Below are 16,434 nucleotides of genomic sequence, written 5' to 3'. Positions count from 1 at the left end.
TTTAGTGAAAATAGGGCATCAGGCCTTGGTTCAGGAATGAATCCCTCATTGATAACATTGTTCCCTATGGGAAAATCAATTCCAAGTTACGTTTCAACTTAAGAGGTGGTTTTCAGGAAGCAAGTGTATTGTAAGTCTGAGGACTGCCTGTACATCTCAGAAAAATGTATTCAGATAAACTGGAATTTCCCAAACCAGTACTTTCTTAGGACTGTGATATTAACCCTTATTAAAGGCATCATCAGAATGTTACATATCTAGGGACCTACCTAAATCACAGTGTCATGGATTTTGCAGAAACCACAAAAAGGGATGTTGTCCACAGTCACTACAATTGCCCAGGAAATTTGGCATTGGTCGTGATTTCCCATTAAATCAACCAAAAAAGAAGTGGTAATAACAGACTAAGTGAAGGCACCCTCTGCCAATCAGCAGCAATGGGTGGGGCAAACAAACAGTAGTGACAGACTGCCAGTCAGCAGTGAGGGACTGGGCCACCAGGGCTTCTCCACCAATCATTGGCTAGGGATGGGGGTAGCACAAAATGCCTGCAAAATCAGCTCTGCATGTCATGAGCAGGCCATGAAACACCCATTGTCCCACTGAGACTTAAGCAGGTCCCTATTAATAACCAGAAGTACTTTGGTTTTACATTGAATCAATAAGAAATCAGCTCCATAAGCATAATGCCCACCTCAGTGCTTAACTAGAACACTGGTACATTACAATGTTCAGCATCATGCTGGAGAGAAAGTAACAATGCTAGGAGGAAAGTGGGGTTTTCATATAACACATCTTAAGTAGTACAAATGATTAAAAAAACCCGAAGTATGTGTTAATTGTGTACAGCTGTATAAATGTAAGCATTTGATTGGGATCTTCAGTGCTTGTATAACATACATGAGCATATGGTGCAAAATCATTTCAGATGTATATACATTTTTAAAGTTAATATAGAAAATCTTTATAACTCCTGTCATTTCAAGTTTCACTTTCTATCAAAAGTTTCTGTTTGCTTTCTTATTTCCTAGGGTGATGTATCAGGTATGTTCCATTAAAAAGGATTTGAAAGTTAGTTCCTGGCTGTATGTTCCAACTCAATGTCTCCATTATCCACACCGATTAACAGGATTCACTGGAAGATTGCCACTTACTGAGACTATAAACACCGCTTGGATTTTCCAAAGGCTTCTTGCACACATTATATTTCTGGTGAGATTAAAGTGTTAAATTGTGCCAGAAACAGCAACTAGTCACATGTTCACAGAATTTGTGGCACCATAAAAATCAGAAGCCAGACACAAATATATCACTTGAAAAACATGTAATATTTTTGTGGCTGGTTTGTATAGTGCCATAGCTTGAATATGTGGCATCCCATACAGGTACATACCCCCAGGTCCAGCCCTGTGGCAGTCCCAATCAGCTGACTGTTGGCTGGCAGGGATGCCCTGGGATTCAAATAATGGAGTGGTCTCTGACAAATACTGGGAGAGGGATGGCTGCAGGGCTCAAACCCCAAGGATCAAACCCCTGGTCGTCAGCTGGCACAGACCTCCTGGGGACTGAGCCCCAAAGCAATCCCAGCCAGCTGACAGATGATCCAGGTGGTCGTGGAGCTCAAATCCTGGGACCCTCCTGAATCATCAGTCATCTGGGAGGAACCTCACTGAGGTTTTAAGCTCCAGGGCAGTCCTTACCAACTTACTGTCAGATGATCGGGTCGACCTACTATGGTCCCTGGAGCTGACAGATGATCAGCTGATCAGGACTGCCGTTCAAGTCTGGGAACAGTCCTGATCTACAACTGGCTGGCATGGACTGTCCTGGGGATCAGGCCCCAGGATGTGTCTGCCAGTCCCTTGCCAGATGCTGGGAGATAGAAGTAACCCTGGGACTCAAACCCCAGAGCCATCATAATCAGCTAATTATCTACTGGCAGGAACTGCTCTGGGACTTGAATCCTTGGACAGTCCCTGCCAGCTGATTGTTGGCCAATGCAGGGGGAGCCCAGGATCATTATCATGCTCTGTATTATATTACAGTTTTCATGATCCCAGGCTCCCCCTGCACGGGAAACATGGCATAATTGGGTTCCGATTCCCAGATCTCACAATAGTATATCTCATGACTTATACGTGTGGCATGGGAGGGGGCATGACTGGTGGGAACCGGAGATCAGACTCCATCATGCTTTTAAGTGAATGTCTGTCAGGGAAACCTCTTAGACAAGTAATATCAAACTGGCCCTGAATTTACATACCTTACTATATCTGATCACAGTGTATGGTGACTACAGAGCATACAAGCCCAACCCTGTCCAAAGAAAGAAGTGACTAAAAATGCAATCTCCCAATTCTCTGATTGCCCCAAATGGAAGTCAAAAGCAATTTTTCCCTATTGCTAGGATGACTTTATTCATGTTTTCCATTGATCTGTATTATCACAATTTTCATATGATACTAACGATTGGGATGGAACTCCCATCAGGGACTAACAGTCTCATTGGTACTTCATTCAAAAAGAGGTCACCACAGAAATAAACACATGAGACCCATTTGCGGGTCCAGGGAACAAGGGAGAAGTGAGCCTGTTAGAATACTAAACTCAGCATTACCAAGCAGACTTGATGCCAAATTTTTATGGAGAAAGTCACTGGGGCTTAAGTACAGAGAGTCAAAAAGCCCATGGCTGAATCAATTCAATCTTCACAGGTTACTCTAAGATTGAACTGATAAGCAAGTGAACAGGCATTCACTTTTTATTCCAGAAATGCAGCCATATGCCTGAAGTGGCCCAGGCCAGAAGCCAGAGCGTGCTGGAGCCTGGGCCAAGGCTGGGCCACCCACCCTGAGAAGCAGGGTTTGCAGGGGAAGTGCAAAGCGTCCCTCAGCAGCCCAGGATTGTGCATTAACTTGAATATGGAGGGGATCTGGGACAGAAGTTCAATGAAGTGATTTAACCTAAACCAGTTAAGTCTGATACTAAATCCATCCAGGTTTATCTTAAACCAGTTTTAGTCATTTTGAAAGCAGTTGGGCTAGAGACAAATTACACAGGAACTGGTTTAAGTGATCAGAAACCAGTTCAAACCTGTAAAAAAACAGAAATTCAATGTTTTCAAAATGGCCAAAACTGGCTTAAAGATAAACCTAGTTGGATGTAGTATCAGACTGAACTGATCTAGGTCAAACGGAACTTCTGTTTCTGATCCCTTCTCAGTTCAAATGAACTCATAGCCCCCAGCATCTCAAGATGCTTTGCAGCCTTGGCTGGGCTCCAGGAGAGCAGATTTGGCCCCATCCATTTGCTCCCTAGCTGGAGCACTATTGCTGCTCCAGCTGGCTGAGAAGTAGGGGGGAAGGGACCAGGGCAGTTGGGGCCCGCCTGGCAGGGCAAAGCAGCCCCTACCAGGCTGTTCCCCATCCAGAGAGGAGCTGCTTTGCCCCACCAGGCAGATGCCAGCTGGGGTCCTGTGCAGGCCAGGGAGGGGCTGGAGCCTAGCCCCTCCATTTGAGCGGGGAAAAGCCTGGCAGGAGCTTCTCCCCTTCTTCTCCCCTCCCTCCCCCACCCTCCAAGTCAATGCAGGTCAGGGTGGGAGTTTAACATCCCCGCCCCCCATCATACTCAGCTGGCTGGCCAGGGCCTGGACATACCACCTCTCTCCACTTGAGCAGGGAAGTGGGGAAGCCTTGGAGCACTTCTCTACCAGCTTCCCTCCCTTCCCTTTGGCAGTGGCTGGCAGATGTGCTCTAGTGCCCCCCACAACTTCTGGCCTAAGCCAGTAGGCATGAGGCTGCATTTCTGGAATCAAAAGTGAATGTCTGTTCACTTGCTAATTAGTTCAATCTATGCAGCTTATACTAACCTGCAAAAATTGAACTGATTCAACCTCAGGCATTTTGACTGTTTGTATTTAGCCTTTGTGTGCATTGAACTTCTGTTGTGTTACAGATTTAAACCAGTTTCCTATCACTTATGTCAGTGTGTGTATGTTATTTCTGTCCCTAGCCCCGGTGTTCAGTTACTCACTACAAAAAAGTATTATGAATACATCTGCCAGGCTGTTTCCTCTTTCATAGTGGGCAATGTCATTTTTACTTGAATTTGATTGGACTGTGAAACAGCAAATCATAATTACCAACTTTCCGGAGCTCAAAAGAACTATCAAACTGGTATCCAGCTGCCAGTAGGAGTACTGCATAATTAATTCCCGACTGTAACGTTGGCTCTGACTCGAACGCCTTCTTGAACCTAGAAAAAACACAAACACACAAGTTCCACTCCTAGATAATGCAATCTAACAGGGAGTAATCCTACTTTTGGGTACTGTACATGCTTTATCTTCTGTTTGTACTACTACAACCATTCATGCAAGTAAAAATAGTCTGTTGTTCTCCACTCGTGTTTTATGGTTATTTTTAGGAATCCATCATTTATATATCTTCCTCTCATTTCCTGCCCTAATGGACATGTACACCAGCATAGACTATGTATACATCCATTTTGTACTGGAATTAAGATCCAGTTTAAAAAAAAAAAGAAAAACAGAAGAAGAAAACCACTAACTGTTTTAAAAGTCTTTAAATGGAAACTGTGCTTCTTTTAAGTCTAGGAAATTGATTGTTTTCCTAGAATTAAAGCTTTAGTCTCTACTATATATACTGAAATGATATACAAGGAAATCAAAACATGAATTTCCTATAGAGATATGAACTGTGCACTTCATATTTAGGTCTTATTCCTACTATTCCAAATGTTATATCTTTAGTGGTTCTGGTTAACACATATTCCTACCATTCTCAAAAGACTGTAGGAAGGGTCGATGGAAGATCAACCATTTCTAAAGCTACAAGAGTACTGAAGTGTGTTAGTGTTTAGAACTTTCAGTCACTTACTGCAATCTACTCGTGCTGTTGGAAGTATGTGTGGCTCAGTGGAAAAAAATTAACAGTATAATTTTACAGATTATATGGATACTATGATTTATTCTCTTACCACACCTGAAGAGAAATGCAAAATTAGTCTCCTAATGTTGGAACCTTTAAATGTCTGTTTTGGGTAAGAAACAACATTTCTTTAAAAGCAATTCAAACACGCTGGTCCTCCAATGAGATACATTTGTACGTATTTGTTATGAAATTTAGCATCAGAGCATTATAAGAAATGGCCATTCCTTGAAAAGTATGTTTGATTCCTCATTCCTTTACCAATATGATTCATCCTCAAAAGAAGCTATTTACCTACAAAAAGACTACTCCAGGGTTGATTCTATAGTGGGTTTCAACTACCATATCCAGCAGCCAGCCTTCCATGGGTGTTAGTGAAACTCTGCAGAGGACAGCTTCTGTTTGTAGAATTATTCCTATCCTATTGAAAGGCTGTTTTAAGAATGATGCTCTGTCATAGTGACAGTAAATATTGAAAACAGATCTCTGTTTCAAGGAACCTCAACAAAACCCACATTAACTGGAATGTATGCACACATGCATTTGGACAAAGGAAGACGAAGGGAAGTCCAGCCTATGTAACAACACAAGCTGCCCAGTAAATTCAATTAACATAATTTAATTATGGAAAAATAATAGGCCTTATAACTGCATTTGAGAGAGACAGAGAGAGGCTAGATGTACTAGAGAAACAATAGCAAAATACTGTTCATGAAAGATGAATTTGATGAGATCAGAAGAAAACTGTATCACTGAAACTTACGATGATGAAGGACGAAAAGATATAAGGAAAGAAAAATAAATTTACAAAAAACCCCAAAGTTGGCTCCCAGACCAACTGCATTTGTATGTAAATCTCTGCGCATTGCATAACAAACTAACAAGATTTACTTTGTAATCCTTCTGCGGTAAAAATCTGAAAAAAAATGTATTACTCATCATAGGTACATTTTTGGGCTCAACATAGACTTTACTAGGTGATTTTTTTGGCCTTTATTATAAAGAAAGTCAACCTACATAATTTAACGGTCCCTAAAATCCAGCTGTTTCTTGAAGGAATCCAAAGTAGGTGCTTGCACTGCCTCTGGGGGAAGTTTGTTCCAGACCCTGGACTCACGCACCTTAAAGAACTTTTTTCTAATATCCAGTGTAAATCAGCCTTCTTTTCAAAATGAAATCTGAAAAACTGTGTGCTTTTAAATCCAATATTTAAAATGCAAATACTGTACAATTCTGCCTGCCTCAAAGAACTTGCCTCTTGATCTTTAGGGAACATTCTGGAGCTCTAATGAGAATATGAAACAGACCCTGAAAGTCAAAATGAGTGATGAGCATTTAATTTGCACAGTGCTTTGATCATCTGCTTTTACTTTTGTACCATGAAATTCAATGAAATGAGGAAGGAAATGTATACTAATGAAATGAACATTTTTAGTAAAAATAAAACAGCAAGGAGAAAAATATTTCCCACCAACCACAAATTTATGTTAGCTAGAAAGGGTAGCTTGGCTGACATGCAGTATGTCACATGTTGGACTTCTTTTCAATTTTATGGCAAGGGGCTTTGAGATTTGGACAGAATCCTTATGTATATCTCTAGGGATATTTTTGTATTCCGTATCAATGGGATAAGTAGAATAAAAAATTTTGTTCCAAGCATTCCTATGCCTGTGTGAACCTCCCACTTTGGACTTCTCAATGGTATTTCATTTTTTACATGGAACAGGTAAAATTGGCCTCATTTTGAGGGTGGGGGGCAGAGAAGAGAGAGAGATCTCAAATGTCTCTCTTTTTCTCTCTCGTATAGATCTATAGAGAGCTATGTATCTATAATCTCAAAATGAGGCTGATTTTACCTGTTGCGTGTAGGAAAGGAAATATAATGACATATAATGAAATATTATATATATATATAAAATCTTTAGCTCTTGCAATTAAATTTAGTGGATATTTATGTGTCATACCTACACAGTAAATAACATAGGCTCCTGCCATATATTCCTTTAATGGCAAGAGGGGATCTGGTCCCTGATCCCAACAATTTGTGCCATGGGTAGCATGGCAGGAGGCACAATTTTGGGTTCAGATCCCATTTTGCAATTACTACTTGCTAGTGCAAGGGGAGCCCAAGATCACAATCCTGAGCTGGGGCCGACAATCAGCTGATTGTCAAAACACCACACCTAGCAGCTCTGGGTGGGTGATCATGCACAGGGAATCAGAGGCTCCTGGCAGGCCTGGGTTTAGAGTCCTCAGCAAGTGAAGCCCTTTGACCACACCTTTCCCTCCCCCAGCCTCCAGCCGCACTCAACACTATACCAGGGCCAGTTCTAAACCCCCATGTGGTCCTGGCCCAGGACCAATAATCAGCTGACTGTCCATCCCAGACATGTATTATATTTAAAAGAACCATACAAACCAGTCATAAAAGCATTTTACATTATGGACATTTGTACACGTTTGACCTGCAGCACCAGGTGCTTTTAAAAGCGCCTAGCATTGTGGCACATGCAGTTGTATAAGCAGCAAAATGTGTGTCAGCGCTGAGAAAATGGCAGCAGTGTGCTTTTGAACACGATCAGAGGTGCTTTAGTTCAAAAGCATGCTGCTGCCATTTTCTGTACACTGATGCACACTTCACTGTTCATACAACTACATGTGGCACAACACAGTGCGCGCATCAGCTCACGCGTGGAGCAGACTCAATCAATTGAGTCTGCTCCGACCTGCAAGATCTCCAGTGCATCTCGGGACAAAAAATTATGTGTATAAATGCCCATCATGGGGAACATATTTATGGCTCACCTGACATTTTATGGTGCCTTAAATCAGATGCACATAAGCAGCTTTCACAGCACAAACGTAATATATAAAAGGGGCCACAGAAAGAAGGTGAATATCAGTCTAAGGAAAGTTTCTGTCTACCTATTAACCCTCTAGAACTTGAAGAGCTGAGAGAAACAAGACAAGGAAAGAAATTATTCTGATCATAACAGGTTGTTCTTTCAGTGTATTTAGTGGTTGTAGAAAGAGTTAGAGTGTCAGCCCTGAATACTAAAGCCTTCATTTTTATACACAGAAGAGATGCATCATAGGCAGTGAAAACATCCCTATGCCACCTTGTTAGTACGCTTAAAAATCAGATTTAGATTGAGAGATCTAACCTCACCTTCAGCCAGTGTTTTTAGGGTTTGCCACTTACTTGCCACAAAACCAAAAGCTTGAAATCCCCCATCTTTATACCAGAGAATATAAATATCCTGGGACGCCCATCTCAAGCTCAGGCTACTGAAGTTTCTAAGCCTCTTACCACACATCTAGAGACTGGCAGCCCAGTGGGTTGGCAGCTTCTCAGGACTGTTAAATTCCCTGCTCTCTGATATGAAACTTCCTGGGTTGCCACTGGCTCCCTGAAAATAAAACAGCTCTATTTCGTATTTAAAAAAAGAAAAGAAAAAAAAAAAAAATCAGTGAGAGGATGTATGTTCTATTGTAAATTTAAAAAAAAACCTCTATGGTTTTGTTCCTACTCAGACCAAAAACCTTTATCATATTGTTGAAGCCAATGTAAGAGATTCCAATCTGGTTAAAACTGCTATAGGTTGGTTTGGCAAATTTATGGGCACAATTTATATTGAAATAGTAATTTTTACACAAATTACAGACTCCAAACACAAAAGTTACACAAGTTTAATTAAACAGGTTTAAGTTCAACCAGTGCAACTACAGTGTGCTGACCAGCTCTAAATATTACTGGTTGTACCTGCACAGCCTTGGTTACACCTACTCATAAAACATGGTCAGCATAAAATTTCACCCTCCCTGCACCCCAGTTCCCACCTGCAAATTATAGGGTGAAAAATGGAAAGTCAGGTTTTGAAAATCTGAAGTTTAACACCCCCTAAACTGATGCCATTACAAATGTTACCAAAATACTGAAAACTGACATTTAGAAAAATATTGCAATGTTAATGTTGAAATAGGTTCAAGATGAAGCATTTGAATAGAAAACATGGGCCTGATTTACACTGTCAGTAGCAGAAACTGTCTAACAAAAAAAGTGGTAACTAATCATCTGCCATCCTATATTCTTTTACTTACAGGAGCAGTTTATATATACTCCCATTTTTATGTTAGGAAAGTACTTTCTTCCCACTTTATTTTCTGAAATGCTCTGGAAATGTTTTGATCCACTAGCTAGCTATAAAAATGATTCTTTGGTTTTTTTTATTAGAACAGTGTATTTAAGGCATACAGGCAGAGAATTTCATAAGAGTACCTAAGCGCAGTACAGCCAGTCCTCAACTTACAATGTTTTGAGTCATATTTCGCACTTACAACGTTTATAAATTGCCATCCTGTTTCATTCTGACGTCAGTTTCAACTTTACAACACCTGATCTGATGCAACGCCATGCCAGTGAACAAGTCTGCTGTACTGCCCATCTCCCTGGAGAACATCTGTCCAAACTTCCTTGGACACTTTCTTTAAGAAAGCAGACAAGACTCCAGAAAAACCTGCAGCCAAGACTCCTGAGAAGACTCCAGCCAAGAACCCTTCAAGAAGTCCAACTAAGAGCCCTTCAAAAGGTCCAGCAAAGCCACTTCAACGAAGTCCTTCCAAATCATTATGATTTATATTGTAAATAGCAATACATTAATGTAGCTATATTACTCATCTATAAATTGATTGAGTACAAAATTCTTGGTTATTTTTGGTGAAGATAAGGTATTGGGCCTTGGTTCAGGAACCAATCCCCCATTTATAACATTGCTTCCTATGGGAAAAATCGGTTCCAAGTTACGTTTTGACTTAAGACACGGTTCTCAAGAACCAATTGTGTCGTAAGTCCAAGTAATATTATTTTTATTTTTACCTACAGAGAAAGAATAGGACAATTCTAATTTTAGATTGTTTTACAGCGAAAGTGGTATTTCTAGTAAAGTCATTAATACAGAAGGCCGTCTTATTCTCTGGATGCATAAGAGAACAGACCACTGTGGGCTACTGAACCAAGACATGAGAGAGGACTGGATTTTCTTTTATGTACAGGTAGGTCATTGGAGTTGTATTGCCATTAATTTGCTTTGGGAGCTGGACTTGTCACTTGACTTCTGTGTTTTGTTCTGCCCCTAAATTATGAAACTTATGTTATAATAAAAATTATGTTAAAAATGTTTAACATAATTAAGTACAGTGAAGAAAGCTCTGTTCCTTCTCATCTTCTTGTGCCAGGGTCTGGCACTACTGCAGTTTTGCCTCGGCTGCCCCAACAATCAACAGTTGCTCCCTTCTGTTACAGTTGTGGTTCAACCCTACAGCCAAGTCAGTGAAAGATAAATGAGTGAACTGTGACAGTACCAAAGTCTAAACCCAGCATAAACACAGGCAAAAGGAACCTTTAGCCCCTTGGGCTCAGCTTTCAGTCAGATTCCAGTCTGACCCAAGACCCGCAAACAGCAGCTAATCAATATAACATAACAGTCTGTCTTCAGGCTTATGCTCCTACAGGGAGACCCCATCTAGCAGGTTTTCTGATTGAGGCCAGGAACTACCTAACTATCTCCTCACACACCATGGAAGCCCATCCAGCAATAATCTACAACCAAGTCTGATTCTTCCATCTGCAGCATGCTTGTCAGTAGTTAAAAAGCTCCGCAGGCAAAATGAGACGCAGAATAACCTATCCTTACTGAGTGGGAATGGTCAGTGTGCTTAGCACGTTAAATTTGGGAAAACAAAGTGCCTATCCCTATAATTAACGTAGGGATTCGTAACCCAGTACAGTTTAGAAACACACACATCAGTACAGTTGTTATTTCAGTATGTGGTAGGAGATGCATTAAATCATGATGCCATATCAGTAAAGTTTCTATTGTTTTGAGTTTGGGATGATCACATCATTCATGACCAGGGAAGCCACAAATAAGCTGAGTTGCTCATGCCAACCAAGTTGATATAATGGTATACCACAGCACAGCATCACAAAATCTGTCAGTTATTTCATAGATTTTACAGATTTTAGGGTCAGAAGGAACCCTAAGATCACTGAGTCTGACTCCCTGCCCCGGGCAGGAAAGAGTGCTGGGGTCAGATGACCCCAGCCAGATGCTTGGCCAATCTCCTCTTAAATACCAGCGAGGAAGGGGACAGCACCACCACCCTTGGAAGCATATTCCATATTGTGGCAACCCTCACTATAAAGAATTTTTTCCTGATGTTCAATCTAAATTTGTTTCTGGCCAGTGTTTCTAGTTACCCCAATCAGTGCCCTCATAAACATTGTATCCCCTATTTCCTGCTGTCCCCCCGATGAGTTTGTAGATGGCCACAATATTCTCTCCCAGCCTTCTCTTGTGGATGATATCAATCAGTCCTCATAGGGTTTTTCCTGTAGGCCTTTAACCAGACGGGTGGCCTGCTGCTGAACCCTTTCTAGGTCATCTACATCCCTCCTGAAGTGCAGCACCCAAAACTGGATACAGTACTGCAGCTGCAGCCTGACCAGTGCCACATAGAGGGGAAACATCACCTCCCTAGACCTGTTTATGATGCACCTACCTATGCAAAAAAGAGTGTAGTTAGCTTTACTTATTACTTCATCATATTGGCGACTCATGTTCATTTTGGAGTCAACTACGACTCAGAGATCCTTTTCCGCAGTTGTGCTGCTTAGAATGGTACCTCCCAGGCTATAGGTGTGTCGATGGTTCTTCCTCCCTAGGCACAACATATGGCACTTATCCTTGTTAAACTGTGCCCTGTTCTGTTCTGCCCACTTCCCCAGCCTGGATTCACTCCCTGCCCTCTACTTTGTTGACCTCCCCCCGTAGTTTGGTGTCATCTGCAAACTTGAACAAAGTGCTTTCTACTCCCTTGTCCAAAACGCTAATGAAGATATTGAACAGTACCAGTCCCAGGACACAGCCTTGGGCGACTCCACTGCCCATATTTCTCCAGGTAGAAACTAACCCATCCATCACCACTTTCTGGGTGCATCTCATAAGCCAATTTTCTACTCACTGGACTGTGTAATAGTCTACACTGCAACTGTTTAGTTTATTTATAAGAATTGGCTGCAGCAGTGTGTCAAAGGCCTTTTTAAAATCTAAGTAAATAACATCTACCTCTATTCCTTTTGTGACCCAGTCGTAAAAAAAACCCAACAGGTTAGTCAGGCAGGATCTGAACGCATGTTGATTGCCCCTTTGCATTGTTTTACCCGCTAGTCCCCCACAAATGTGATCCTTAACAGTTTTCTCAAAGGTCTTGCTAAGAATAGAGGTGAGGCTAACTGGCCTATAGTTACCTGGTTTCTCCTTCCTGAAAACAGGGACCACATTGGGCTTTTTCCAGTCCTCCGGGACCTGTCCTGAGTGCTCAAACAGTCATGCCAGTGGTTCCGCTACGACTCCAGCTAATTCCCCAAGTACTCTAGGATCAAGATCATCAGGGCCTGTTGACTTAAATGCATCCAACACCTGCAAGTGCCCCTTTACTAGGTCAGCACTAACAGCACTCATTTTTCATACCAAACACTTTGGGTTGAGAGTTTTTAGTTACTTTGACATGGATCTTTCTATCTCTCCATTAAGAAAAACCAGATTCCCTCAGAATCTGGAATCCAAATATGCAGTACCCTAAAACAGAGGATCATCATCACTATTTTTAATTCATCTCTAAAAGTGACTGAAGTAGCTTGTCTGTGTGTCAACACACAAAACCTGCCAGCCTTATTTTACAGCATTCCAGGGCTAGATAAGTATTGCTTATACTACCAAAAAAGCAGAATTTTTATGAAAAGGCTTCTACTTTTAATACTACCAGGTCATTCACTATCAGACCTCAAAATGTCATTGATCTAGGACCACATCCTGAGTTTCAGATGAATATTCCAAGCAGAAAAAATTCTATGTTGGGGAAAGGAAAAATAAACAGCTTAACGTAAAGGCTAATTGAAGCTTTTCAAAGGGTTGGAATCTTAAGTTCCATGAAGACAAATTTATGGACAGGGCATGTCTCCTAAGTCTAAAGAAAATAAAACTTCTTGTAGCCACGCTTATGTGCTACCAGAGTATTATATTATTATACTGTAAATCCTTTTGAGTTAGTGCTAAAATATCTTCCTTTTGGAACAATTAGATTTTAAATGACCTTTTAAAAAAAGACCCCAAGCAGAAACAAAGAACCACAGTACTTACCAGAATATCCCTTTGTCTCTGCTCTCTATGTCTGTAAAGCCAGATTCCAAAAACATGTCTTTGTAGATTCGTCCTGTTAGGCAGTACATATCTGAAGCTACCTGGTCTTCATGTTGCACCAGGGGTATCATAATTTCTAGAGCCTTCTCCTTGTCTCCAGGTAGATTTCGCCTATTAAAATGCATGCGTAAGTGTTTTAGTCTAAAAATCAAGAGAGTAGCAGGGAAATGTAGGTAGCAGGACTCCATGATGCTGTACAAATACATATATACATGTTTTATCCTAATGAAACATGTATCTAGGCATCAAGCCATGGGTCCTATGATCTCAATTGCCCTTGACCAAGAACACCATTTTACACTGTTTTGTAACTATGTTAACCCACTGCTTTGATCCAACTATTAATTTTTGAAAGACTGAAAAAAATTCACATACCAAGGACATTAACCCAAAAAACTATAACAAAAAGAAGCCACTCTCAGACTGTGAGATTGACACACTAAAGTAAATGTTTTTGAAAATATGCAAACAAAAGATTTCATTTGGATTTTAGTCTCCAACACAAGCATTTTTATATATTTAAAAATACAGGTCACATCTTGTGACTGTAAAAGTATTTTGAGAAAAAAAATGAATGGTCCCAAGCATATTAAAGTCCCAGGAGAGTTGGGAAACCAAGATGATGAGGTAATATTATTCACAAGGAAAGAATACATATGCTACATACTGTGAACATTAGATACTTGCTGATGACTCACTGCTTGGATGCAGATATCATTCACTATCAGGATTTCAGAATTTGCTTAAATATTACTTAAATCTGCAACAAACTAGCAAATAGCTCATATCTCAGCAAAAAGATATTCTCACAGTCTGGTTTTTTCCATTTTGAGAGCTAAAATAGAAGAAGGGTGATAGGCAGTGCAGGAAGGTACAAGACCAAAAGGACTGTAAATATTTTATTTAATGTAACTAATACCGTTGTCCTTGAAACCAGTGTCAAAAAGTCATATAGTTTCCAACAGACAGGAAGACAGGAACCATCAGAAAGCAAACTCTAGTTAAATGGAGAAGTAATAAAGGGATTCTCTTTTGCCTTTGCAAACTGCATCATAGCTTCGAATACAGGATTTGAATTTAAAAAAAAAGTAGGAGGTCAAATGCAGGAAGCAAACAATGTTTTTGGTAACCCCATAGTTTGGTTTTTAATGTGACCTATAAACGCAACTTTGTCTGAAGAAAAGCACATGCTGCAAGATGTGTAGACTGCTTCTGTAGGCTGTTAACTAAGGAGCTGTGCAATTCCTTCTAAGGGCCTGAATCCAGTAGCTTGGGAATATTACTTAAGAACTTAGACCGACTAGAGAGCAAAATAAGTACTTTCAAGTAATCTGATCTCTGTTCATGGAAGTTACATGATCCATGATCAAATTTTGCCAGGATTTCTTAACACAAAACACTGCAAATTACTTTCAAAACCTTGCATGCAACACTTATTTTATAAAAGCCACACTTCAGAGCTTGTTTGATCAATGCTTACATTTAACAAACTTTAAGCATTCAGAACTTTGGGCTTATGTTCTGAGCCAAGCACAGTACATTGGATTAAAAGTTAGTTCAAATTTGCTTGGACTGATTCTACTTTGACGCACTGCTTTTAAATAGACCTGATAAGTACTGAATGATTTTTCAATATCACATGAACTAAATCCACAAAAATAAGACAGTACTACTATACAGCAGCACACAGAAGCCCTCTTCCAATGGCAGGTATACAAATTCCTGGTAAAGTAAATTACTGAAAAAGCACATGGTCACTGCAGTAAAAATTACTAATCTGAAACAACTATCAAATATTTTCATGTCCTACTTTGCACTGCACACCAAAGCTACTTTCAAGAGGCATTTATATTACACTGAAGAAGAAACACTTACAAATCTGCAAAATTATGAATGGTTTTCAGCAAAGGGTATCTGATATAGGGCTTTCCTGAACACAAAACTCTTCTAAACTATGTTTATACAGAACTGTTGTGTACTCAGTTGCCTTAAACAAGCATGTCAGCTTGCTAATAAGGGGCAAATTTAGAAAAAAACCTATTTTAATAATAGAAACATACACAAATTCTTCCCCTACCAAGCATTCCTATTCCCAAGTAGTAAATCTTATCTGTTTCTCCCTTCACATGGTTCAGGAAGATTGGGGAAGTTCTAATGGTCTAGGCCAGGGGTGCTCAACCTTTGGCCTGCAGGCCAAAACTGGCCTGCAGAACAATTGAATCTGGCCAGTGGGACTTCCCAAAGCCTGAGTAAAAGGCTGAATTACTATATTACTGGATTTCTCTGCTACCAAATTCCCCACTCAAGTTGGAAAATTTGACAACAGAGAAGTATTGGCAATTAATACTGCCACTTTTCCCCTGCTGCCAAAACCCAAGCACCGTGTGAAATGTTACAGCAGAGCCATGCCCCTCTGCCCCACAGGACCAGGGCAAGCTCCCTTCCCTCACAGAGCTGGATTGGGGCTGGACTGCCCCCACCCCAGGTACCAGAAAAGCTGGGCATGTACAAATCCGTGGGGCCAGATGAGATGCACCCAAAAGGTATTGTAGCAGTTGGCCGATGTAATTGCAGAGTCACTGGCCCTTATCTTTGAAAACTCATGGTGATCAGGAGAGGTCCCAGATGATCGAAAAAGGGCAAATATAGTGCCCATCTTTAAGAAAGGGAAGAAAGAGGATCCAGGGAACTACAGACCGGTTAACCTCACCTCAGTCCTTCGAAAAATCATGGAACAGATCCTTAAGCAATCCATATCGAAGCACTTGGAGGTGATTAGGAACAGTCAGCATGGATTCAGCAAGGGTAAGTCATGCCTGACAAACCTAATTGCTTTCTATGATGAAATGACTGGCTCTTGAATGGGGGGAGACCAGTGAACATAATATACCTTGACTTTAGCAAGGCTTTTGATACTGTCTCCCACAACATAAAGTAGTACGGGTTGGATGAATGGACTGTAAGGTGGATAGAAAACTGGCTGGATCTTCAGGCTCAAAAGATAGTAATCTATAGCTCAATGTCTAGTTGGCAACTGGTATGAAGTGGAGGGCCCCAGGGTCAGTCCTGGGACCTGTCTTGTTGAATATCTTCATCAATGATCTGAAAGATGAGATGGACCACACCTTTAGCAAGCTTGCAGAGGACACGAAGCTGGGGGGAATAGCAGGGAAGCTGGAGGGTTGGGCTAGGATTCAGAGACACCTTGACAAATTGGAGGATTG

The 16,434-nt window shown here is 40.8% G+C and overlaps 1 protein-coding gene across 3 annotated transcripts in view; it reads right to left on the bottom strand.

Annotated features, from left to right (window-relative positions):
* MAP3K5 (mitogen-activated protein kinase kinase kinase 5) overlaps positions 1-16,434 on the bottom strand; it is a 148,126-nt gene that overhangs the window by 62,713 nt on the left and 68,979 nt on the right. For all 3 annotated transcript variants that reach the window (XR_002103746.1, XM_019550189.1, XM_019550190.1), the window contains 2 exons: positions 13,151-13,321; positions 4,142-4,254 (listed from right to left, as the gene is read on the bottom strand). Coding sequence is in view for 2 of the 3 variants with exons in the window: in XM_019550189.1 (XP_019405734.1) it covers positions 4,142-4,254; positions 13,151-13,321 (284 nt within the window). In the remaining variant the exon portion in view is untranslated. The remainder of the gene's footprint in view (positions 1-4,141; positions 4,255-13,150; positions 13,322-16,434) is intronic.

The sequence above is a fragment of the Crocodylus porosus genome, unplaced genomic scaffold (genome assembly GCF_001723895.1).
Source record: "Crocodylus porosus isolate Cpor-Errol unplaced genomic scaffold, CroPor_comp1, whole genome shotgun sequence".
In the NCBI taxonomy this organism is placed as follows: domain Eukaryota; kingdom Metazoa; phylum Chordata; order Crocodylia; family Crocodylidae; genus Crocodylus; species Crocodylus porosus.
The sequence above is the reverse complement of the archived record's forward strand: the minus strand, read 5'-3'. Positions and strand labels throughout refer to the sequence as shown.